This window comes from Carcharodon carcharias, chromosome 32, assembly GCF_017639515.1.
Source record: "Carcharodon carcharias isolate sCarCar2 chromosome 32, sCarCar2.pri, whole genome shotgun sequence".
Taxonomy (NCBI): domain Eukaryota; kingdom Metazoa; phylum Chordata; class Chondrichthyes; order Lamniformes; family Lamnidae; genus Carcharodon; species Carcharodon carcharias.
Genome location: NC_054498.1, coordinates 4,473,921 through 4,497,906, shown reverse-complemented (window position 1 = coordinate 4,497,906; position 23,986 = coordinate 4,473,921). Strand labels below are relative to the sequence as shown.

The 23,986-nt window shown below is 41.6% G+C and overlaps 1 protein-coding gene across 5 annotated transcripts in view; it reads left to right on the top strand.

The window, feature by feature from the left end:
* Positions 1-23,986, top strand: part of myo9aa (myosin IXAa) — a 289,869-nt gene that overhangs the window by 219,884 nt on the left and 45,999 nt on the right. For 4 of the 5 annotated variants that reach the window (XM_041178287.1, XM_041178288.1, XM_041178285.1 and 1 more), the window contains 10 exons: positions 379-418; positions 9,010-9,132; positions 11,371-11,451; positions 12,228-12,338; positions 13,333-13,455; positions 14,290-14,439; positions 15,054-15,358; positions 15,742-17,490; positions 20,878-20,980; positions 21,817-22,029. In XM_041178287.1, coding sequence (XP_041034221.1) covers positions 379-418; positions 9,010-9,132; positions 11,371-11,451; positions 12,228-12,338; positions 13,333-13,455; positions 14,290-14,439; positions 15,054-15,358; positions 15,742-17,490; positions 20,878-20,980; positions 21,817-22,029 — 2,998 coding nt within the window. The remainder of the gene's footprint in view (positions 1-378; positions 419-9,009; positions 9,133-11,370; positions 11,452-12,227; positions 12,339-13,332; positions 13,456-14,289; positions 14,440-15,053; positions 15,359-15,741; positions 17,491-20,877; positions 20,981-21,816; positions 22,030-23,986) is intronic. The other variant, XM_041178289.1, reaches the window with a different exon arrangement.

Here is a 23,986-nt window from a genome sequence, read left to right as displayed (position 1 = left end):
CCCAGGCAGATGAGGACTGGGATTTAAAATCATCTAGAGTTCTCTGCAGTGGACCAGGAAGTATTTTCCATCTGCCTTGGCCTCCGCCCAGATGACTCTCACCTGGAGTTCAAACTTGGTTTAATGTTTTCCTTTGGATGGTTGTCACCCTTTTCAAAATTGGAACAAGGGACTTCCTGGGTATGTATTAATATTAGTAGTGCTCCCTGGGACTGTCAATATTTACAAATGGATTTTATACAGTAAGATTTGACAAAAATTATCATAGGAAGTGTGATTCAAGAAACCCAGTGGAATGCTTTGTTTTAGTGACACTGACTACTTGCTGCACCAATGGGATGTACTTGCTGCGTAACACCTGTTGTGTTCTTTCAATAGGAGGAACAGGAACTCCAAAACCAAACCTGTTCTACCAAAGGTGAGTGTGTGAATTCCTCTTTCTTCTTCTGTCTAAATTGAATCAGTCTTTTGTCTTCAGGGTAAAATTATAAATTTTACCTAATACTCATTATTGTATTTTGTGCAAATGTTAAAGTGACTATTCAAGAGACCTTTCTAAAATTTCAAATCGGTCAATAAGGTTTTGTTCTGCAGTTTTCTCCCTTCTTGCCCTGACTCTTGTGGGGTACAGTCGAGGCACCACCACTTGTACTTCATCCAAATACTTATTTGTTAACCCATAACAAAAGCCGGAGAGGCGGAGACCCATTCAGCCCCCTTGAACCTGTTCTGCCTTTCAACGAGATTTTGGCTGCTCTATATTATAGATACTTTGGGCTGAATGGCCTCCTTCTGTGCCATTTGTGCCTTTACCAGCTCAGAAAGAGCTATCGAACCTAATCCCACTTACCAGCTCTTAGCTTATAGTTCTGTGGATTATGGCACTTAAATTGCATATTCAAATACTTTGTAAATACAATGAGGGTTGCTGCCTCTACCACTCCTTCAGTGACCCCAAAACGTTCTTGAAGAAAAAAGTTCTGCAACTCCTCTCAAATCCTTCTGCCAGTTATTCTAAAACTATGCCCTGAGGTTATTGACCTCTGTTGAGCTAAAAGCTTTTAGCCTGGGCAGCAACCTTGAAGATCTCTTGTTATTTCTCTAGTGCAATCATATTCTTCCTGTAACATGGTGGCTAGAACTATACACAGTATTCTAGCTGTGGTCTAACTAGTGTGTTATACAGTTCTAGCATAACCTCCCTGCTCTTTTATTCATTACCTCGACTAATAAGGAAAGTGTCCTGTATACCTTGTTAATCACTTATCTGCCTGTCCTGCTACCTTCAAGAATCTATGGACATGCACACTAGGATCCTGTGTTCCCCTACTCTTTCAGTATCACTGTTTATTATGTATTGCCTTGCCTCGTTTGTCGTCTCCAAATGCATTACCTCACACTTCTCTGGATTGAATTTCATTTGCCACTTTTCTTCCCACGTGACCAGTCCATTGATAGTTTCCGGCAGTCGGCAGCATTTTTCCTCACCATTAACCATAGGGTCAATTTTCACTGGAACATAGGACTTAGGAGTAGGCCATTCGGCTCTTCAAGCAGGCTCAACCATTTGGTAAGATCATGGTTGATCAGGTTATGGCTTCAATTCTGCCTTCCTCTCTGCCCTCCTGAACCCTTGACTCCCTTGTCAGTCAAAAATCTATCTAAATCTAAATTCAATGACACATCTTCCAGTGCTTTCTGGGGAAGAGAATTCCACATACTAACGACCCTCTGAGAGAAAAATGTTCTCCATGTCTCCATCTTAAAAGGGAGATCTCTTATTCTTAAACTGTGCCAACACGATGAAACATGCTCCTGGTAACCATCCCATCAAGTCCCCTCCAGAACTTTTATGTTTCAATAAGATCAGCTTTCATACTTCAAAATTCCAAACGAGTGTAGGCCTAACCTGTTAATCTTTATTTACCATATAAGCCATTTATCCCAGGATGAAGGTATCATCTCCAAAGTTCTAAATCATGTCCCCTACAGTTAAGTCTAAATAACCAATGTATGCTACAAAAAGCAAGAGATTTTGTTCTGAACCCTGTAGAAACCCAGAGGAGCAAGCCTTCCAGCCACAAAAACACCCGTCAACCATGTTTCTTGTCATTGCAGTAAGTTTGGATGTAGCTTGCCGCTTTCCCTCGGATCCTATGGACTTTTACTTTCTGGTCAATCTGTGGGAATTTGGTGGCGTAGTGGTCATGTCATGTCTGAAAACATCGGGTCGAATCCTGCCACATTAGATAGTGGAAGTTAAAATTCAATTAATAAATCTTGAATTAAAAAAAGCTAGTCTCGGTAATAGTGACAATGAAACCATTGACGATTGTTGTAAAAAAAAACTAATGTTCTTTAGGGAAGGAAATCTGCTGTCCTTACCTGGCCTACATACTCATCCAGGTACTTTTTAAAGGATGTGAGGCAACCCGCCTCCACCACTCTCCCAGGCAGTGCATTCCAGACGTCACTACCCTCTGGGTAAAAAAGTTTTCCCTCACATCCCTCCTAAACCTCCTGCCCCTCACCTTGAACTTATGTCCCCTCGTGACTGACCTTTCAACTAAGGGGAACAGCTGCTCCCTATCCACCCTGTCCATGCCCCTCATAATCTTGTACACCTCGATCAGGTCGCCCCTCAGTCTTCTCTGCTCCAACAAAAACAACCTTAGTCTATCCAACCTTTCTTCATAACTTAAATGTTTCATCCCAGGCAACATTCTGGTGAATCTCCTCTGCACCGCCTCCAGTGCAATCACATCCTTCCTATAATGTGGCAACCAGAACTGCACACAGTACTCCAGCTGTGGCCTCACCAAGGTTCTATACAACTCCAACATGTTCTCACTACTTTTGTAATCTTTGCCTCGATTGATAAAGGCAAGTGTCCCATATGCTTTTTTCACCACCCCACCAACATGCCCCTCCGCCTTCAGAGATCTATGGACACACACCAAGGTCCCTTTGTTTTTCAGAACTTCCTAGTGTCATGCCGTTTGTTGAATACTTCCTTGTCAATACTCCTTCCAAAGTGTATCACCTCGTGGCCTAGCAAACCACTCAGTTGTGTCAAAATCGCAACAAAGTCTACAAAAAGGAATGAAACCAGATGGATCGCCAGGCATCGACCCAGGCACCAGAAACAACAATGGCAAACACAGCTCTATCAACCCTGCAAAGTCCTCCTTGCACCAAAATTGGAAGAGCTGCCTCACAGACTAGTCAAACAACATAGTCATACTCACGGAATCATACCGTACCCAGGCACTGCCATCACCATCCCACCAGAAGTAGTGGAACAGTGGTATACAGTCGGGAGGGAGTTGCCCTGGGAGTTCTCAAAATTGATCTGGACGCCGTGAGGTCTCATGGTATCAGGTCAAACATGGGCAAGGAAACCTCCTGTTGATTACCACCTACTGTTTCCCCCCTTTCCCTGCACCCTTCCCCACCTTCAACTGATGAATCAGTACTCCTCCATGTTGAACACCTCTTGGAGGAAGCACTGAGGTTGGCTAAGGCACAATGTAACACTGGGTGGGTGACAATGTTCATCAACATGAGTGGCTCGGTAGCATGATTACTGACTGGGCTGGCCAAGTCCTAAAGGGCATAGCTGCTAGACTGGGCCTGTGGCAGGTGGTGAGTGAACCAATGAGGGGGAAAAACCTACTTAACCTCGTCCTCACCAATCTACTTGTCGTAGATGCATCTGTCCATGACAGCATTGGTAGGAGTTCTGTCTTCACATTGAGGATACCCTCCATCGTGTTGTGTGGCACTCCCATTGTGCCAAAGGGATATATTTCAAACAGATCTAACAACTCAAAACTGGGCATCCATGAGGTGCTGTGAGCCACTTGTGGTCCAGAACTAGCTGCTCCCTTAGCCAAGCTGTTCCAGTACAGCTACTACATTGGCATCTACCCAGCAGTGTGGAAAACTGCCTAGGTATGTCATGTCCATGAAAAGCAGGACAATTCCAAACTGGCCAATTACTGCCCCATCAGTCTACTCTCGATCAACAGCCAAGTGATGGAAGGGGTCTTCAACAGTGCTATCAAGCGGCGCTTAACTTGACAATAACCTGCTCATTGACACTCAGTTCCGCCAGGGCCACTCAGCTCCTGACCTCATTAAAGCCTTAGTCCAAACATGGACAAAAGAGCTAATCTCCAGAGGTGAGACGAGAGTGTCTGCCCTTGACATCAAGGCAACATTTGGCCGAGTCTTTTTAAAATTAATTCATGGGATGTGGGCATCGCTGGCTAGGCCAGCATTTATTGCCCATCCCTAATTGCCCTTGAGAAGGTGGTGGTGGTGAGCTGCCTTCTTGAGCTGCTGCAGTCCATGTGGTGTAGGTACACCCACAGTGCTTTTAGGGAGGGAGTTCCATGATTTTGACTCAGTGACAGTGAAGGAATGGCAATATAGTTCCAAGTCAGGACGTTGACTGGCTTGGAGGAGAACTAACCGGTGGTGGTGTTCCCATGTATCTGCTGCCCTTGTCCTTCTAGATGGTAGCAGCCGTGTGTTTGTTGTCCAAGCAGCCTTGGTGAGTTGCTGCAATGCTTCTTGCAGATGGTGCACACTGCTGCCACTGTCTGTTGTTGGTGGAGAGAGTGAGTGTTTGTGGATGTGGTGCCAATCAAGTGGGCTGCTATGTGTTGGATGGTGTCAAGCTTCTTGAGTGTTGTTGGAGTTGCACTCATCCAGGCAATTGGAGAGTATTCCATCACACTCCTGACCTGTGCCTTGTAGATTGTGGACAGGCTTTGGGGAGTTAGGGGATGAGTTACTCACCAGAGTGTGGCATCTGGGACCTCTAGCAAAACTGGAGCCAATGGGAATCAGGAGGAAACTCACCAAGGAGTGCTCATTGAAGAAGAATACAATTTGCTTTGAAAGTAGATTTGGCTGCAGGAATACCTAGCACAAAGGAGGCCACTCACCTCAGTTCCAGGGCATCACTGCAGGGGTTCCTCAGGGTAGTGTCCTTGGCCCAACCGTCTTCAGCTGCTTTATCAATGACCTTCCTTCCATCATAAGGTCAGAAGTGGGGATGTTTGCTGAAGATTGCACAATGTTTAGCACCATTCGTGATGACTCAGATACTGAAGCAGTCTGTGCCCATATTTCGCAAGATCTGGACAACATTCAGGCTTGGACTGCTAAGTGACAAGTAATATCCGTGTCACACAAGTGCCAGGCAATGATCGTTCCCCGCAAGAGAGAATACAACCATTGCCCCTTGACATTCAATAGCATTGCCATTGCTGAATCCTCTATTTTCATAATCCTGGGGGTTACCATTAACCAGAAACTGAACTGAACCAGCCATATAAACACTTTGGCTACAAGGGCAGGTCAGAGGCTAGGAAATCTGCAGAGAGTAACTTGCCTCCTGACTCCCCAAAGCCTGTCCACCATCTACAAGGCGCAAGTCAGGAGAGTGATGGAATACTTTGCACTTGCCTGGATGAGTGCAGTTCCAGCAACACTGAAGAAGCTCAACACCATCTAGGACAAAGCAGCCCACTTGATGGCACCCCATCTACCACCTTCAACTTCCATTCTTTCCACCACTGATATACAATGGCAGCAGTGTGCACCATTTACAAGATGCACAGCAGCAATTCACCAAGGCTCCTTCCACAGCACTTTGCAAACCTGTGACCTCTACCACCCAGAAGGACAAGGACAGCAGACGCATGGGAACACCACCACCTGCAAACTCCCCACCAAACCACATACCATCTTGACTATATCACCATTCCTTCACTATTGATGGGTCAAAACCTGGAATTCCCTCCTTATCAGTACTGTGGATGTACTGACACCACATGGACTGCAGCGGTTCAAGAAGGCAGCTCACCACCACCTTCTTGAGGGCAATTAGGGATAAGAATAAAAATACTGGCCTAGCCAGCAACATCTATGTCCTGTAAAATTAATAATCTACCATGTGGGTCTATGTGTAACCTAACTCCAGCCTCCTGTTTGGCTAGCGAAAATCTATTGAGCTCAGATGTATAACTATTAATTGAACTCTCATCTACTGGTTTCTGTGGAAGAGTCACACACTTCAACAACCTTTTGCATACAGAAGCAGTCCCTAGTTTCTTTCCAAATGTTCTGGATCCAATTTTAATGTTATGTCCCCGTCCTAAACACTGCCACCAGGAATAAACTTTCTCCCTACTCTCTCAATTCCTTCCAAAATCCAAAAACCTCAATCACATCACCTCTTAACCTTCTGTATTCCAGGAAATCTAAACCTAGTTTATGTAGCCTTTAATGATAACCTAACCCTTAGAATCCTGGTAATATTCTGATGAACCTGCACTATATCCCAATCAAAGCCAGTGTGACTTTTCTGAGGTGTGGTGCCCGAACCCCTCACAGCATTCCAGATGTAGTCTAACCAGGGCTTGGTATAGCTGTAGCAAGTTGGATTTTTGTAATCTGACTAAGTTCTCACTCACTAAAAAGTGTCATTTGATCTGCAGCTAAAGAAAAATGGACCTTTTAAAAGTATAAACTAAAACTGATTTCAATCTGGACCCTGTCAATGGGATGGGAGGAGCTGCAGCAGTTAAGAAGCAAACGATGAGTTGCCTGAGATGGATGATGAATGCACTGTAATTTGTAGCTGACAAGGTGCTCTTCTCCTTTTAGCTTACCAAAGATGGAAACTAACTGGCTTGCTGATGAGTGGAATTTCCCATACTTATCAGCACTCTGTGTCCACACTACTCTACGCGACTGATGGAAGCTAGGCAAATTAGTACAAGCATTTAGATATGATGGATTATGTATAAATTGTCACTGCATTTGGGAATCATTACAAGATCTAGGGTTTGAGAGATAGAGATCCAATTAAAGAAAGAATGCATGTAATAAAGCTTCACCAATGCAGTTTGAATTAGATTTAACACTCCCTCACTACACTTTGCATGATATCCATCATTTTCCAGGCTGTGTAAAAGTGGAGCTGGATCTGTAAGTTGCTTGTAGTCTAGAATCTGTTCCATGTGCATTTCGGTGTGTGTTTCAGGGTAACCAGCAAACAGCTGCAAGATTATACCTGCATGGTTATTTAAAAATACAGTTGTGATCTTGAAATATCTGGCTGTAGATTGTCCACTGTATTTGCAGGAAGGTCTGTACAAAGCAGCAATGCAGAAACAATTATTGTATAAACAAAGGTGTCTGCAGCACATGGCACCACATGAGACTGCAGTTTGTTTCCTGGGACAGTGCAGTGCAAAAAACATCCCCTGTAATGTTATCAGGCATATTAATGGCATCTTGTTTACTGTGTTAATGCTGTGAGAGGCTATACTACCTTCTGCAGCATTGTATTATGAATTTATGTATTATAATTTTTACTTCTTTGTAAACATTAAGAGTATCTTTTATAACAGTATCATTTGAATAATTTTGAATTGGATCTATTTACTTGCAACATTTTAACAACTTAGAACAGAGGACACAACCAAACTTCATACTAGGAATCTTGGCTCCATCATTACAAAAGCTATAAGAAGCAGACTTAAAACAGTGCTAACCCTAACTTCTCACAGGTCTCCGCAGCACACTGTCTCTCTGTGGCACTTGTGTATTTGTGAAGCCATTTCAAAGCTTGACTAAAGTATGGTCAGCCTGCTGACTCAGTGGTATTCCCTATGACTGAATCACCACCGCCTCACTGGTGAATGATGTGTTATGACTTCAGGAGACAGTTAAAGAAAATGACACACTTCCATTTTTTCTTAGTGTCTGAGATGTTTTTAATCAATTTCCTCCCCTCTTTTGAAGATGCTTATTCTTGCTGTAGTATCGTCCCATATTTGCTAATGCGCTCCCAGAGTTGCTTTTCTTCATGGATTACTTACATGGCATGTGTCGAGTGCTGAGCATTCACAGCCAAGCTTCTTCATGCTCTCTCCTGACAATGAATATACATATTTTCCACCTCTACCCAGACAGTGGTTAGCAAACTTAGCACATTCGGATTTGAACTTGGTTCAGTATCACACCATAAATGTCACTGTTCCAATCAGCAAACTTCCTATTTGTCCTTAATAGACCTATGATGGAGTGTTGGGTCCCAGCTTTCAGGTTGCTTTAATCAGACTAAGTGGTGTGCCCAATCACTTCTCTGAGAACGTAGGAGGGAGCCAAGATAGCATGAAGCATGAGTAATCTCTTATGGGAAAGGTAACTTAGAGCAACTTCGGTACTGTGATACATACATATGGTTGTGCTGAAATTGAAATATTGTTTTATCTTTTGGGCACTTAACCTTGGCATCCCTTTGGAGATTATGGATTGGTTGTAGAGGAGACCTACTTAGAATGTTGGCAGAGATGGGAGGCTTTAATTACAAGAAATGACTGGAGAAACTGGGACTCTTTTCACTACAACACAGAAGGTTAAGAGGAGATCTCATAGAGGTGTTCAAAATATAAGGGGTTTTTGATTAGTTAAAGGGGAAAACCTATATCTCTAACTGGTTGATGAATTGTTAGCTGGAGGGCATGAATTAAAAGATCATTACCAGAACAGCAAAGGGAGCAGTTGGAGACTTATTTTTATGCCTAGGATTGTTAGAACATGGAATGCTCCATCAGAAGCAATAGTGGAAGCAGAATCAATGATACCTTTTAAAAGGGGAGGTGAATAAATATATGAAAAATAATTGTTTAAGCATCAATTATTTGATGGAGATAGCAACTGAATGAGCCTTAACCCATCCATTCTCTTTACAGGTGCTGACTGATCTATGTATCTAGTATTAGCAACTTTCCCTTTTTTCGCTTTAGTTTTTTTTAATTGAATAGATATATAGAATGTGTAACTTACTGTCCGATGTTTTACCTTCTTACTCTAATTTTCTCCCTCCGATACTGACACGGATGTGCAGCTTCTGACATTTAAATACTTGCGAAAGTGATTTCAGCTGGTTTAACATTGCGACTTCTGTTTATCTCACACCTCCAGCACTTATTAGATGTGAAGTCATTGAAGTACCTGGCAAGCCTGACACTTCATGACCGCATTACCAAGTCTTTGCTCCATTTGCACAAAAAGAAAAAAACACCCAGCATTAGTGCCCAATTCCAGGTAAATACATGATGCAGGTGACTGATTTTCCATCTTACTGTCATCTTTCCTTGTATTGTATGTAGCATGTTGAATATCAATCTTCAGTCTCAAATACCAGAGCTTGATTGTAGAGTGGTGAGTCCTGAAAGCTCTTTGAATGTTTAAAGTTGTGTGTATTTTTTTGGTTTTGGGCTTTCTGTCACGTGTTAACGAGCTCAAAAAGGCACCTTATTTATCTTAAGTGCCAGTTATTTATGTGTTCAGTTCTGTCCTTATGGCATAAAGAGCCTACACTTGTGCAGTATTTAATCATTACCCTGTACAATATTTTTATTCTCCCAGTTTTCTTCCTCCTCCTCATGACATGTATTTGGTTCCACTGTTCTCGTGTAAATCTTGGGATTAAAAGCACTTTTCTCATTTTCCCCCTGTCCTCAGTTGTTTGTTTATGGGATAGACTTGCAGCTATTGCAGTCATTGCTGTTTGATTTTCATTTGCAAAATAAGAGACAGATTAATAACAATTGAGCATTGGGATTGAGGATAAGAATAGGTTAAGATGATTGAATATTTTGTGGAATATGATAGTTTCTGAGCTGCTCGGACCATGGGAATGACATGCCAAGCATGATAACTGAGCTAAGGCAGTGTAATGTAAGGTTGAATAGGATCTCTGGATTTACCTCTGAGAACAAGGAGAAGCTTTCAGAACCTTCCTTTGGGGAAGGAACATAATTTGAAGGTTTTTTAATAGAAAATGCAGCTCCGCGAAACAAAGAGCATGCATTTATACAGCTCCTTTTACTCTCAGCACATCCCAAAGCATTTCACAGCTAATGCAGTACGTTTGAAATATACTCATTGTTGTGATGTAGGGAAATACAGCAGCCAATTTGCAGATTGCAGCATTCCACAAGCAGCAATGAGATAAATGGTCAGTTAACATGTTTCAATTAAATGTTGGTGGAGAGCTAAATGATAGTCAGGACTGTGGATTATCTCCATTGTTCTCCTTTAAAAGATCCTGTGGCATGATTTCAATCCTCCGAGAGGACAGATGGAGTCTCTGTTTAATACCTTGTCTAAAAGATGGTGCATTTTGGTAGGAAGAACATGGAGAGACAATATAAAATAAGGGATACAATTCTAAAGGGGGTGCAGGAGCAGAAGGACTTGGGTGTGAATGTGCATAGATCATTGAAGGTGACAGGACAGGTAGAGAGAGCAGTTAGTAAAGCATACCGTATCCTGGGCTTTAGTAATAAGGGCATAGGGTACAAGAGCAGAGAGATTATGCTGATCTTATACAAGACACTAGTTGAACCTCAGCTGAAGTATTGTGTACAGTTCTGGGTGCCACACTATAGGAAGGATGTGAACACACTGGAGAGAGTGCAGAAGAGGTTTACAAGAATGGTTCGAGGAATGAGAAACTTCAGTTATGAAGAGATTGGAGAGGCTGGAACTGTTCTCTTTGGAAAGGGGAAGGCTAAGAGGAGATTTGGTAGAGGCATTCAGAATCATAAGGGGGCTGGATAGAGTGGATAGGGAGAAACTGTTCCCACTCGTAAAAGGATCAAAAAAGAGAGCACAAATTTAAAGCAATTTGCAAAAGAAGCAAATGTGATGTGAGCAAAAGCCTTTTCTCACAGCGAGTGGTTCGAATCTGGAATATGCTGCCTGGAATTGTGGTGCAGGCAGGTTCAATTGAGGTATTCAAGAGGGCATTAGATGATTATTTGAATAGAAACAATGTGCAAGGGCCTGGGGAAAAGGCAGAAGAATGACACTAAACCATAATGCTCATTCGGAGAGCCAGTGCAGGCATGATGGGCCGAATGGCTGCCTCTAGTGCCGTAATATTCTGTGATTCTGACAGTACAGCGCTCTCAGTGCTGCACTGGAGTGTCGGCTTAGATTATCCTTTTGAACCCACCACCTTTTGAGTCAAAAATGAGGGTGCTTCTGCTTAGCTGAGCATGGTGATTAAAACAGACTAAATGTAGAATAAAAAGAAAACTGATGATTTGAAATTCAAAGAGGAGTTTTAGGAGAATATTGTTGAACCAAGTCTAACTCTGCATATTCTGCACCCAAAATAAGTACAACTGACCACAATGTGGCTTACATGACTTTTTATGGCCATTTAAATGATATTGCATTTTCTGAGCTAGATTTGTTTTGAGTCCATTTGATCTTAGCCCCTGGATTCCAGGTGCTGCAGTAATTCGGCATTTTATATTTTCTCTCATGCAGGCTTCCCTCAATAAGCTCATGGAGACCCTGGGACAGGCAGAGCCCTACTTTGTCAAGTGCATTCGATCAAATGCAGAAAAGGTAACTAATTTTTAGTACCGATTGCTATACTTGAAAATCAATGGGCTGAGAAGCCAAGTTAAAAGGCCGTAGGCTAAATTGCATGAGGAGGACAAACAGCCACCGAAACCTCACACTTAAACGATTCCTTTAAAGCCTAAAGCTGCTTCAACCGTGAAGCTGAAAACTCTCAAGTTATTTTTTAAAAGTGGCTGCTACAGTGGGTGGAGCGTGGGTTTTTCTCATCTAAATAGCATCGTTCATATAATTATACCATGTTTACTGAATAGGGTAAGAGATGACTGGATAAATTTTAAATGTTGTGATTTAATTGACATCATGTTTATGATTTTTGTAGATTGTAACAAGGAAAGGCTGAGGGAATTAAGGGGGTCCTGGAAAGCCATTAACATTGGAGATGGTATAATGGAACTTGATTTTAGCACAGTGGTGATGTAGGAAAGAGAAGAAACAAATGCAGTGTTGTGCACGCTCATCAAGAGGAATGAGAGGAAATCTGGAGGAACAACTGTCGTAAAAGTTAGCAATGCAATGGTTGGGAGTAAGCTGGAAGGACATGAATAGTGGGTTTATGTTTAGGAGTGAGAGAGACCATCAGTCAAGTGGGTTTTCCTGTATTCTGTCCAGGTGCATGAGATGGGTATTATCAGGGCCTTCCCAGGTTGGGGAGAAATAGTCAAAACCACATGCAAGTTGTCTTGCATGAATTATTGGTGATGTGTTGAAATTGTTGCTCCTTGTAGTTCTCCATAACCTTTTATTTGTCAACATTACAGCTTCCATTGCGCTTCAATGATCACCTAGTCCTGAGACAGCTGCGGTACACAGGCATGTTGGAAACAGTCAGGATACGACAATCAGGATACAGTATTAAGTACACCTTCCAGGTGAGAACTTCTGGTTACTTGGGGCATGGGGATTCCAATGTGCTGCTCAATTCTGCTTTGATTCAGATTCATTAATGGTGTCAATTTAAAGACTGTAATATAAACATTGTAGATCAATTGATGTTGATTTGACAGTGGTTGAGATGTGTTCATCACTGAGTTAAATTTAACCCAGTTTAAGGGGGAATTTGTATCCAAAACTGAATGGTTGGTTTGTATTTTTAAAACTTTAGCAAATGCAAGTTTGTGTCTGATATTTTTTAAAATACAGAACTGAGTTGAATTTTTGTCGGCATTAACACCTGTGGCTATGTTTTCGACTATGGTGGGCTGTGGTCAGTTCAGGGCAGACTGCCTATAAATTTTAACCCAAGTATGATTGGCTCAATCCTGCTGCCTTAGCTTAGTGGAGTATTTTTTTTTAATCCTCAGTTTTTCTTGTCTCTCCTGACTACTAACTCTTGCTGCATTACAGCTTCATGGCTGCTGGCATCCTCCAGTATCACTCCCCAGTGACCAATGTTCACTCTCAAACACAGACAATGAGTGTGTTCAGATCATTTGTTGGTAATATCATTATCAAGCAGCACTCAGCCAACATCCACATGACTGTTTCTAGCAGGATTCCTGGTTGATGATCAAGAATGGAAAGCCTGGCTGGATTTTCTATTCTTTCTTTCCTCCTTCATGCTGTGGCACTAAGGCCCATTGTTGTGTCCCAATTACTGCCTTTGCTGAGATCAACTTATTCAGTGTAGGCCAGTTTTGGAACCTGGGACTATACTAGAGCTTTTGTTTTGGCATTATATTCAGTTATGTAATTTCCCAATACTCAATAGGGGGAATGCATTCTGGTTGATTTGGAGTGTAATCCTTATCTGATCTGTACTCCCATTTGTTATTGGATAATGTCCTTGCAGTGGGGTATTTTATTTGGTGCAGCGCTAAATCTGAAGTGAAATGCATTTTGTAACTTTTCCATATCATTTTTCAGGAATTTGTGGCTCATTTCCATGTGCTTTTGCCACAAGACACCATCTCTTCTCAGTGCAGCATAGGAGAATTTCTGAGAAACATGAACCTCAACATGACCAGTTATCAAGTAGGCAAAACAATGGTACGTAATAGTTTTATGTTATGAAACTGCTGATGCATATGCCTATTCGAATATGATGTGCACAGATAACAAAAGTTGCTATGAAAATTCATATCAATTGAAAAACAAAAGGTGCACATTTCTGTAGGGCTTATAGAAAGATCATATTGTTTTGAATATGAAATTTCTTTTGCAATCTAGACCTGTCGTGTGTAATTTCTGCAGAAATGATGTGACTTTAAATTACTCACATTGAGGATTCTCAGACAAAGTGTAGAAAGTTTGAAAAACTTTTTTTAAAAAAAATGTCTGTTTCGCCCTCTTTTTGTTTTTCTGAAGGCCAAAAACATCAGTTTTCATTTTTGAGTCCAGGTAGTGACTACTACAAGGAGCTTGTACATTTGGGGCATTGCAACTGAATGTGATGCTGTCCCCATCCAATGTCCATAACAAGCACTTTCCAGCAGGAGTCACTGGATAGTGAGCAGGAGCTCTGAGTGAGATTTATTCCCCTTAGAAATCCTCATCTTTATTCACAACTTTCCCATTGCCTCATCCAAATGACCTCCTGCCCTAAACCCCTCGCTGTGCTGCATTTCTCCCAGCTTTAAAAGCCTTTGATTGTCCCTTAACTCCTTTCACCTAACTTTTTTTAACTTTGGTTTGAAGGGGGACATCAAACCATTTGTCCCCTTCTCTTACATGGATGTTCTGCTGCTTTGAAGATCCTGTATGACAGGAAGTTGTTGTAATGTTTCAATTGACCAACATTCTAGTGTATTTACTTGTCCATAACTTACTCCCTCTCTGATACAAGTATTATTTACTGTTGCATTTGTGCATGGTTGCCCATAGATATTCATGAAGGAGATTGAGCGTCAAAGACTGCAGGACATGCTGCACAAGGAGGTCCTGAGACGAATTGTTTTGCTTCAGAGCTGGTTCCGTGCTATGATCGAGCGGCGGCAGTTTCTCCAGATGAAGCAGGCAGCAGTTATAATACAGGTTTGTACTGAAAGCTGCTGTGTTTCAGCTTTAAGTTAATAGAACCTCAACACAAATCTTAACACCAATTTTGGGAGGAAGCTTCTCTGAAGGTTAACAACAATAAGTAGCCCTGAACTACGTAAATTTCAGTTGTCCAAACATGTGCCATATGCTACCTTGGCCACAAAGCTTGGGCAACTTAGTTCTGTTTGTGCTATTAATTCTTACTGGTTTATCCTGTTAGGGTTTTTTTTAGATCTGGAGGTTTGAAAAGAGCTGCTTTAGGGTGGTTGCCTCATCAGTTGATTCGCCAATTCATTGTCAGGTTTGCTGTGGGTTTTCCTTGTCTGGAACTAACCTGAGACCACCCAAACAGATTTTACTTAATGCTCTTCACAGACTGGATCTGAATCCAAGTGCCAAAGGTTATAGTCCAGTGGTTAACCCACTGTGCCAACACATTATTCCAAGGATCTTGTATTTTTTTTAAATCACATATAATGTTACATTTAATATTTTAAGATTTTTGGTGTTCCAGTATAAGAAACAGTTTGTTTTACTGATTTTCATGGCAGCAGTTAGAGATCGGATATTTCAAATATAACTTTTTTCTTTTCCATTTTTCTTTGTAGAATTATTGGCGAAAATGCAAAATGAAGCAGAAACCCATTTGCACAGACCCCAGTGTCTTAAATGAAGCAGCGACCAGTATTCAGGCTGTGTGGAAAGGCTACAGACAGAGAAAGATGTTCTTGCAAATGCACGATGCAGCAATTGTCATACAGAGGTGCTGGCATGATTACTGCAAGTATAGACTGGCAGCGTTGTGCATTCAGACACACTGGCGACGATACAAGGAGATGCGAGCATACAAAGCATTCAGGGACAGTATCATAAAGATTCAAGCAGCAAACAGAGGTTTTGTAGTGCGGCGCAGGTAACTGTTCAACAGAGCTAGTTTTACCTCTGGTTTGTGTACTGTAGATTTGGATGGGGTGCATGGCCAGCTACAGATAGGCACTGTTATCTTGTATTTAGCATTAAAGGGCTTATGTTCTGGTTAGAGTCAGTGCATAGCAATCAACCCCGCCACACCCCTTCCCAACGCTGGTGCAGAGGTTAGTTGCAGCATCTTTTCAATCTCAGCTGCGGCAGCACGTTCAAAGCAAATTTTGGGTTGAACTTGGAATCTTCTAGTCGGAATACATTTATCCACTGAGCTACTAGGGAACTCCATTGAACTTTAATTGATCAAGAGCAATTTTCATAGATTCTAGAGCTTTGAATGCTCAAAATTAAATTCCTATCTTTTCACTTCAGGTTTCAGGCATTGAGAAGACAGAAACTCAAAGAAATGAATAAACAGCTGGAAAGTGAAAAGACAGGGATCTTGAACAAACATACCCCAGATGAAAACTTCCTTGAAATCATCAGGACTGATCTGAACAAATTTGGAGATGAACTAAATGAGATGTGCACTTCAAGAGAAAATGACAGTCAACAAACCCATTCTGAATGTAATAACTCTGTAGATTTGCAAGGTGAAACTTCTGACTTTCCCAACAGTATGAATGTAGTGCAGGGTGTGATTGTCAGGGAGAGACCTAAGTCCCTTTCTGGAGATCCCGACAAACAGAAAGTAGTGCGTGCCAAGAGACACAGTCGGAGAATGCGAGAATTGGAGCAGGCTAAATTCAGCCTTGAACTGCTGAAGGTGCGATCAGGAGGCGTGTCTCCCTCAGAGGAGGGTCGCTGGTCCACTGAGCTGGTATCTGATAATGTAAACTCCCCATCTCCTCAGGGAACCCCAGATAGTGAGAGCTCAAGGGGTAGTTTTGAGGTACCCAGCTGTGATGATGGACAGAAGAGAAAACAGTCTTTAACTGTTTGTGATGAACCAGTCTCTGATTCTAGCCTACATACCACTCAGGATTATCTTTCAACAAGTCCCAAGCCAAATGATCATAATCTGCCCACTAGCCTGAAACTTAATGGAAAGAACCTGTCTTCCAGTCCTCCTTACACAAACACTAATCATCCTAGTCTTATTTCCACAAGCCCGAGATCATCCAATAAAGAGTTTTCATTTCATTTTCAAAGATCAAATTCTGAAGATCAACCTCCCAGTCCTAGATTGAGAGACAGTCCGTTTTCTAGTCTTAAACCAGATTACACTCTCTCTACCTTATTGCCAAATCATGACAGTCTGTCCAGTAGCACTAAGCCAAATGACACTATCATTATAAGTTCTGACCACTATGCAGCCGAAGGCACTATTGCTGGACCCAAAACAGAAGTGGGAGAGGGTGACAACGCTTCACTCAATCAGCCACTCGATGGTGAATTCTCTAAAGATGAACTGTCTGGCATAGTGGACAATGCAGCCACAGACCCCTTCCCTCAAGTTGCAATTTTGGAAAGACTTGAACAGTTAAATGTGCAGCAGGCAGAGAGACAAAAGCAGAAACGGCAGCAGAACGAGAAGGAGATGATGGAACAGATAAGGCAGCAGACTGAAATCTTGGAGAAACAACGCAAAGCATTTGAAAAGCAAGAGAAGGACATGTTTGAGAGACAGCGAGGGGAAGCACTGCAGAAAATAGAGCAGTGCAGACAGAATGATTCCCCTCCACTTCCTTTCAGATCTCCAAGGAAGCAAGCAGACCGACCTCAATCTTGTCTTACTTTGCACCCAGAGAGAAAATGGGATTCAAATATCAATTCAGATTCTCTTTCAATATCAGCCGCTGAGCCTAAAATGTTAAACGCTCCAGAATGTTTTGAAAATGACAATACCTCAAGTCGTCCTGGAGTAAAAGATAGACCTATGAGCATGTTTTTTGAAAAGAAGGAGCTGCAACCAAGTGGCCAACAGGAAATGAATAAGCTAGATGGGTGGACCCCAAAACTCAGCTTGGAGCCCCGTGAACCTGTTGCTGGAGAGCGATCCCGACAGGTTAAACTTCAGAAAGGCATTGCAAACACAAGGGAAGAGGCTACAGATGGCAGTGCCAAGGACAGAACCAATGTCTTGTTCTTTTTACCCAAAGACAAGACCACACTAAGCAAGTAAGTTATTTTCCTTGAATATGCAATTGTCCAAATTAACAGCTGCCACCTGGTGTGTTGTATTTTAATATACAGCCAGTGGAATGATAGGGTATCAATTTATCGCCATTGTTATTTAATGTTTGGCCTTGGGGCATAACTTCCCAAGGGAGTGATGAAGAATCTTGCCACTGTTAGTGAGCAGGCAGTCTGCTTGTTCTATTGGTCAAGAACTGATTTGTGGAATGGGGTAAACCTAGAGATGTCAGAAAAATAATTTAGAAAATTATTCAAGACAGTGGACTGGACTAAGTACAGGTGTTCTTTAAAGGCTTTGGAGGCCAACATCCAGGTTGATTGTACTCTTTTTAACAATATTGAAACATTTGGGTGAAAGACCTAGACCCATAGACAGGACAGCACCAAGTTGGAAGAGATTTTGGTCAATTTCTTTTCTGGATTTGTTTTTTCTTTTATCTGGACATAAAGTATTTGCAAAAAGAAAGATGTAAAAGGCCATCAGGCCCATACATGCCCACCCTATCCATTTGACAGTGCAGTCTTATGCACTGTTCTTTCTGGGGGAAGCAAAAGACTTAATATAAATTTAACTCTATGTAGATCAAACAATTAAACCTATTAACTACCAACATGATAACTATCTATGTCTTGGGCAGTCTTTTGGATGTGAGTCCACAAAATTGTTTGTGATCTGTCAGTAAATTTTCAGTCTCATTCGGAAATGCCACAAGATATCATGAGAAATGGGAAAATAGTGATCAGAGGTTGCTGTTTTGATGGTGAGGCTTAGGAATATGGTTGGGACATTGTAGAGGGAGTTTTGCAGCTAATAATACTGTGCCTGACCTGACCGCATTTGATGCAGCAGTGTAGAGGGAGCTTTACTTCAACCTATCCCCCTCCTCCTCCCCCCCAACATTCTAGTTCTTGTGTATCCTCTTTCCTTTTGTGCCATACTCTGCTGTGCTGTTCTTGACCTCGATTGCTTTAATTATTTCCCAATCTGATCTGCAGCTGACCTGGGAGTGTGAGATATATCCGTATCGAGATAGCTTTACTTTGCTGGGGCATGATGGTGCCTGAAATGAAAATTGTGTTGTTGCTTATTGCCTGTTGTTATAAGTAGGACCAGCATGAAATAAATTATTTAGTATGGACCCTTTTAAAATATTTTTTTCTGCCTGTACATGACTGCTAGAGATTAAACAATAATAATAGATATTGTGCTAAAGTGTCAAGTCACTTTTTATGTTTCCATATTGGTTATCTGGTGCAATGTCGCACCTAGCAAGGTAAAGCGATACAAGCACAGAGGCACAGAATTGCAGTCCTATAGAATTACATAGAAAGGGAGAGATACATGCAGTGGAAGTACGGAGCTACAGTCCTGCAGAATTAGTGAAACAGAGAGACATGAGCAGAAAGTGTGGGACTGGATTTTTGCAGAATTAGCGAACCTGATAGAGGAGGGCAATGTAAAACCAGAGCCTTAACAAAAATGAAGAGACACAGAAAGATGCAGAGAGAGAATGAAGTGGAAGTGGAGTCTAACAGAATTGAGATACAGAGTGAGAGGGGAAATGGTGTAGAATTCTGCAGAATTAGGAAGAAGCGAGTCACAAAGAGGATGAGCGTGGAACTGGAATCGCAGAATTAGAACAGTGCTAATGGTGTCCCATTCTCTTTTTTTAAAAAGAAGTAGCATGATATCCAAAGTGTTTGTAATTCATTGATAGCTAATTAGGGGTTTGAGTCTGCAAAAAGCTTCATGGGCTTTGGTTCATTCAGATTTAAACTGATTGCATTTCTGAAATGGTATCTTAAGGGTTTTTACCCTTTTGTGGTTCCTTGTGACTGACAATTCTTAATATCACAGTACCATTTTCTAATAGCTCATTTAAGTGGAAACTGACTAAGAGAAGAAGATGCCAGTTTACCTATGGCAGTTAGGCTGCTTGAGGGCAGGTTGCAGTGTCCAAAGATGTGTAGATTGTCCTGGGCATTCAGATTGTTCAGAGCTCAACTAACAGAAAGCAGCCTGACATTCGTACTATTAACTAGGGACGATCCATTCCTTGCTAATAGTTTTCTTCAAGTTTTGGGCATTCTAAGTCACTACTCACTTTCAACTGCTGTGGTGACAAATTTCGAGGTTCAATTTATGGAGTAAATTGTTAAGTGGTAATTATTGTAGAAGTATTGCTTAATGAACTATTTTTCAGCATAAGAGAGGTAAGAGTGCTATTTAACATTTAATTCCTTGTTCCGAATGTCTTTGTGGGATTTTCCTTCTGTGCTGCATAACTGTGAGATGTTGGCTTAGCAGTTACTGGACATGGGAGGGTGCCTTGTGAAGGCATTCTCAGCGTGGAGGTGAGTGTTGTCCTGGAGTCAGTGAAACCTTGTCCTGATCTTTCAGTTGTAAGGGTACAGGCAGCCCTCTGATACCATGTCAAAGTGGTCTTCTTTCACATGAGCCTAGAGAATCAACTGTGTCAGCATTACAACCAAGCTTAACTATGTTTTTGTCCAATGCAGTTATAGAGTACCTTTCAAGATGTCAGGGTGTACAAAACCATTTCACAGCTGCCGAAGTACCGTTTTTTATTCTTTCACAGGATGTGGGCATTGCTCACTAGGCTAGCCTTTATTGTCCATCCCTAGTTGCCCTTGAGAAGGCAAAGTCTAGTCACTGTTGTAATGTAGGGAGCTGCAGCAGAAAGTTCCCACAACCAACACGTATTTTAATTTATTCATTCACGGGATGTGGGCTTCGCTGGCTGGGCCAGCATTTATTACCCGTCCCTAGTTGCCCTTGCGAAGGTGGTGGTGAGCTGCCTTCTTGAACCATGGCTATAGAATGAGATAATTGGTTGTTACTGATATTGATGAAGGATAAATAATAGCCAGGACAGCGGTCGAACTTCCCCACTGTTCTTTGACTATTGCTATGGGATTTTTTACAATTACCTTGGAGGGCAGACAGGTTTCAATTTAACGTCCTTTGTGAATATATGGAACCTTTTGACATTGCCACTCAGTTATCTGCTCAGTTTGATGCAACGCATGAGCTAGATGGGCTGGATAGAGGTCAGGAACAGGAAGCCTGACTTCTCTACCTCCTCCCTCTTCCAACCCACCCATCCCTCCCCCCACCCAAATCTAACACAGGGACAAGAGCGACAATTGTAGCGCCCAAACTCTACTGCAACCTACACATGGTAGAAATTGATTCTGGGCCTGTATGGTTCAGTTTTACAATGTTCAATATATTTACCCACCAGCTCATTGAGGAACCCCAGTGGACTTAGTTATGTTATTAAATCTTGGAAAACCTGCCATTGACATGGTTGAATATTGCTTATTATTTACTACTGCATTTTACAGGTTTGACAAGGATTCAGTGAATCTGGAAAAAAGTGAACTTTCCAAAGAAGAACAAGCTTTCAGGGAAAGGATGGTGAAAACTTCACTGTTAAAAGTAACTGATGTAAGCAATTTAATCCTGTTTCCTTAGCAGTTTGTGAGGGAGACCAGTGAGCAGAGACAGCAGTGAAGTAGTTTCTTAAGAGAGCATGAGCTTGTGGTGAAAGAGGCTTGTTTAAGGCAAATCTTGTACTACATCCAGCTGTGGAAACTAACAAATCCACAGCTTCCAGTTGACATTTGCAGTATGCAAGCAGAGTTTGCGCTTTACAAAAATTTTATGAGCATAAATATCTTTATCTTCCATTTTTTTAATTAAATTTTTCATTTCCCCCAGAATATGTTAATTGTTCCAGGTTACAATTCCATACATTTCAGTCACTCTCCAGTATCTGATCCAAGTGGCTGTTTTTCATGAGTAAGCTGGGCATTGGTGGTTTGCAGTCGATTTGACTGTGAGAACATCACATCTAAGCACAATCTTGTTCTCATCTGGCATTCAAACTTGCACTTTGCAGCAGGAGCCACTGGATAGTGTGCAGGGGCAGGAACCCTCACTAATTCAGCAGTGACTGGCTATCAAGCTTGAAACCTTCTGTACAGCTTGGTGTTACACCAGCATGATGGCTCATTTCACAAGGATCTTAGTACATTTTTGTTAAATATTTGAAAAGCATTGACCTCTTGAAATTTTTCCTGTCTTGCTCTTTATTCCTATATCCAACTTTGCCTTTTTATCATTGCATTGTTTTTCTAGCTGTGCTTCTGTAGGTGCCGATAGTTTGTTGGTCTGATATAGCCTTTTTTAGGGCTCAGGCTGATCCAACTTGTCATTTGGACATTTTTATTTTAGTTACATGTGTTTTGATTTTTTTGTGTGTATGTTATTCGGTTAATCAGGTTGCAAGACCAGCGCACAAAAAGAAAGCCCGCATGGCGCGGACCCGCTCAGATTTCTTGACTAGAGGCTCTTACGCCGAATGGGAGGGAGAGTCTGAGGAAGATGAGTATGATGACCCCTCCGTTGAGCCCCCTCTCTCCCCCGACCAACCTAGGCCCGAGCTGAGACCCAAGGACAGTGCCGGACAGGCCTGTTACAGTGACTCAGAAATGGTAAATAAAACATGGCCAGTTGGGTGCAAGTCAAACCTGGGAACATCTCTTTGCTAACCCTTAAATGTGGGGTAGAAATCAATACTGACATCTGGAACTGCTTAACATCCCCCACCTTTCAGATTTTAGAAGGTAACACTCAATGCACAAGCACGTACCTTTCTATAAATTACTGCATCCATTTCACAGTTGGTTTTGTGGCTGTAAACAAGGGTCATAGACAATGATACCCACCTTACTCCAATAAAGCTTATCCAATTTGTTTCTTGTATATGGAATATTGACAATGGCAATACTTAACAAGTTAAAGTATTGGTTACATTTTAACAAATTAAGACATAATATGCATTTCCCTGTCAGCTGTATTGTAACTATGGGGTAAGGTTTTTAAAAATAATGAGCTGCAGACTTCCCTGCCTTTTTATCAGAGATTATTGAATTCAATAACCAAATGACCAGTGGTGACCTGGTTTCTCTGCAAAATGCCTCATGTTCTGGGGTCATTTTATCGATTTCTGTACCACCTCGATAACTAGTAGTTGTCACCCACACAATATTTGTTCAGTTTATTCCGATGAGAGAGAATCAGTCACTTTTGAATTCAATAGATTTTGCAAATTCAGCAGTGCAAGCTTGCATAAAAATATATCTACATGTTCCTTCTACTGTCCTCATCTTTCTGGCAGTAGAGTTCCATTGGTGCTATTAGTTGAGGATGCTGAGGTCAGTTGTAACGTCCCATCTAAAGCAGTAATTGAATATAGATTGGGAGTTAAAACTGGGATGAAGAAAAAGTTACCCATTTTCTGCCTTTGACCTTTCTAGAAAATGTGCTCAGGGTTGGAATAAACTTAATTGCGATGACCCCTACTGGTTAGGTATGGGTCAAAGGTAGCTGTCCAGACTCTCCATAAGTCACAGGAGTACTGCCACAACTCCATGGAACCTTTCCCCAACAAGGCATTCAGGAGAGGAAAATAAGATATAAAAATTGAAGACAGCTCCATTAATTAAGAGAGTATTGAGTAAAGATGTGTTTGAGTGTTTCCTTTTAAAACAACCATATGTTTGGGGCTTAGACCACCACTGTCCTACACTGGAAATCCTCTGTTAAACTCTAGGAGATCTGGTCACACTGTTTCTGGACTGCGTATGGGCCATTCTATTACTAAGCCAATCTTTTTCACTAGCCTTTACTACTTCCCTGACTGTGCCAGCCAACACGGTATTCATTTCCTACTTATAGTGGACTTGATTTAGCAAATTACTGCATGCCATAGCTTAGCTAACTGTGATGTTTGGTTTATACTTGCACAGCTGTTTTCCCTCTTTTTCACTTTTAACACCTGAATCTCAATCTATATTCTAACTTGTGGGTTTTATTAACAGCACGGCAGGTAGCTAGCTATCAGCTAAACGCCACTACTTTTTCCCCCCCCTGCTGATTTAATTTTGGTGTGCACTTACAAACTAGCGAAAAAGAATACTGTGAATTTCAATTTTAACTTGAGTATGTTTGAAGTGTCAACATTAGTTTATGCACCTCCGTTAATTGTATACATAGTTTCTTGTGTAGATATTCTTCTAGCTGCATTTTTAATTTGCAACCCAGAGGTTGTAAAGTGATTTCTTACAAGGTGTTGCGGTTGCACTAACGATTATATTTTGTGAGCTACCATGATTATTTAGGAAGATCTTGCACAGTGAGGTTGGCCAACCTGCAGATGTGTGGCTGGACTGATACTGATCAAGGTTACTTCTATGTATATATTTAAAGATCGATCCTGGCTAATTACTCTAGTCATTATTATGTGCTGCTCATACTTCAATTTCAGTGGATTTTAGTTGCTACGAAGCCAATGTCTGACTTTCCATTCAAAAAACTTGAATCTGATTTTTCTCTTCTTGACAGCCGAATGCTAATATCCCAATAGCTGTGTGACAGAGCCTGTGTTTA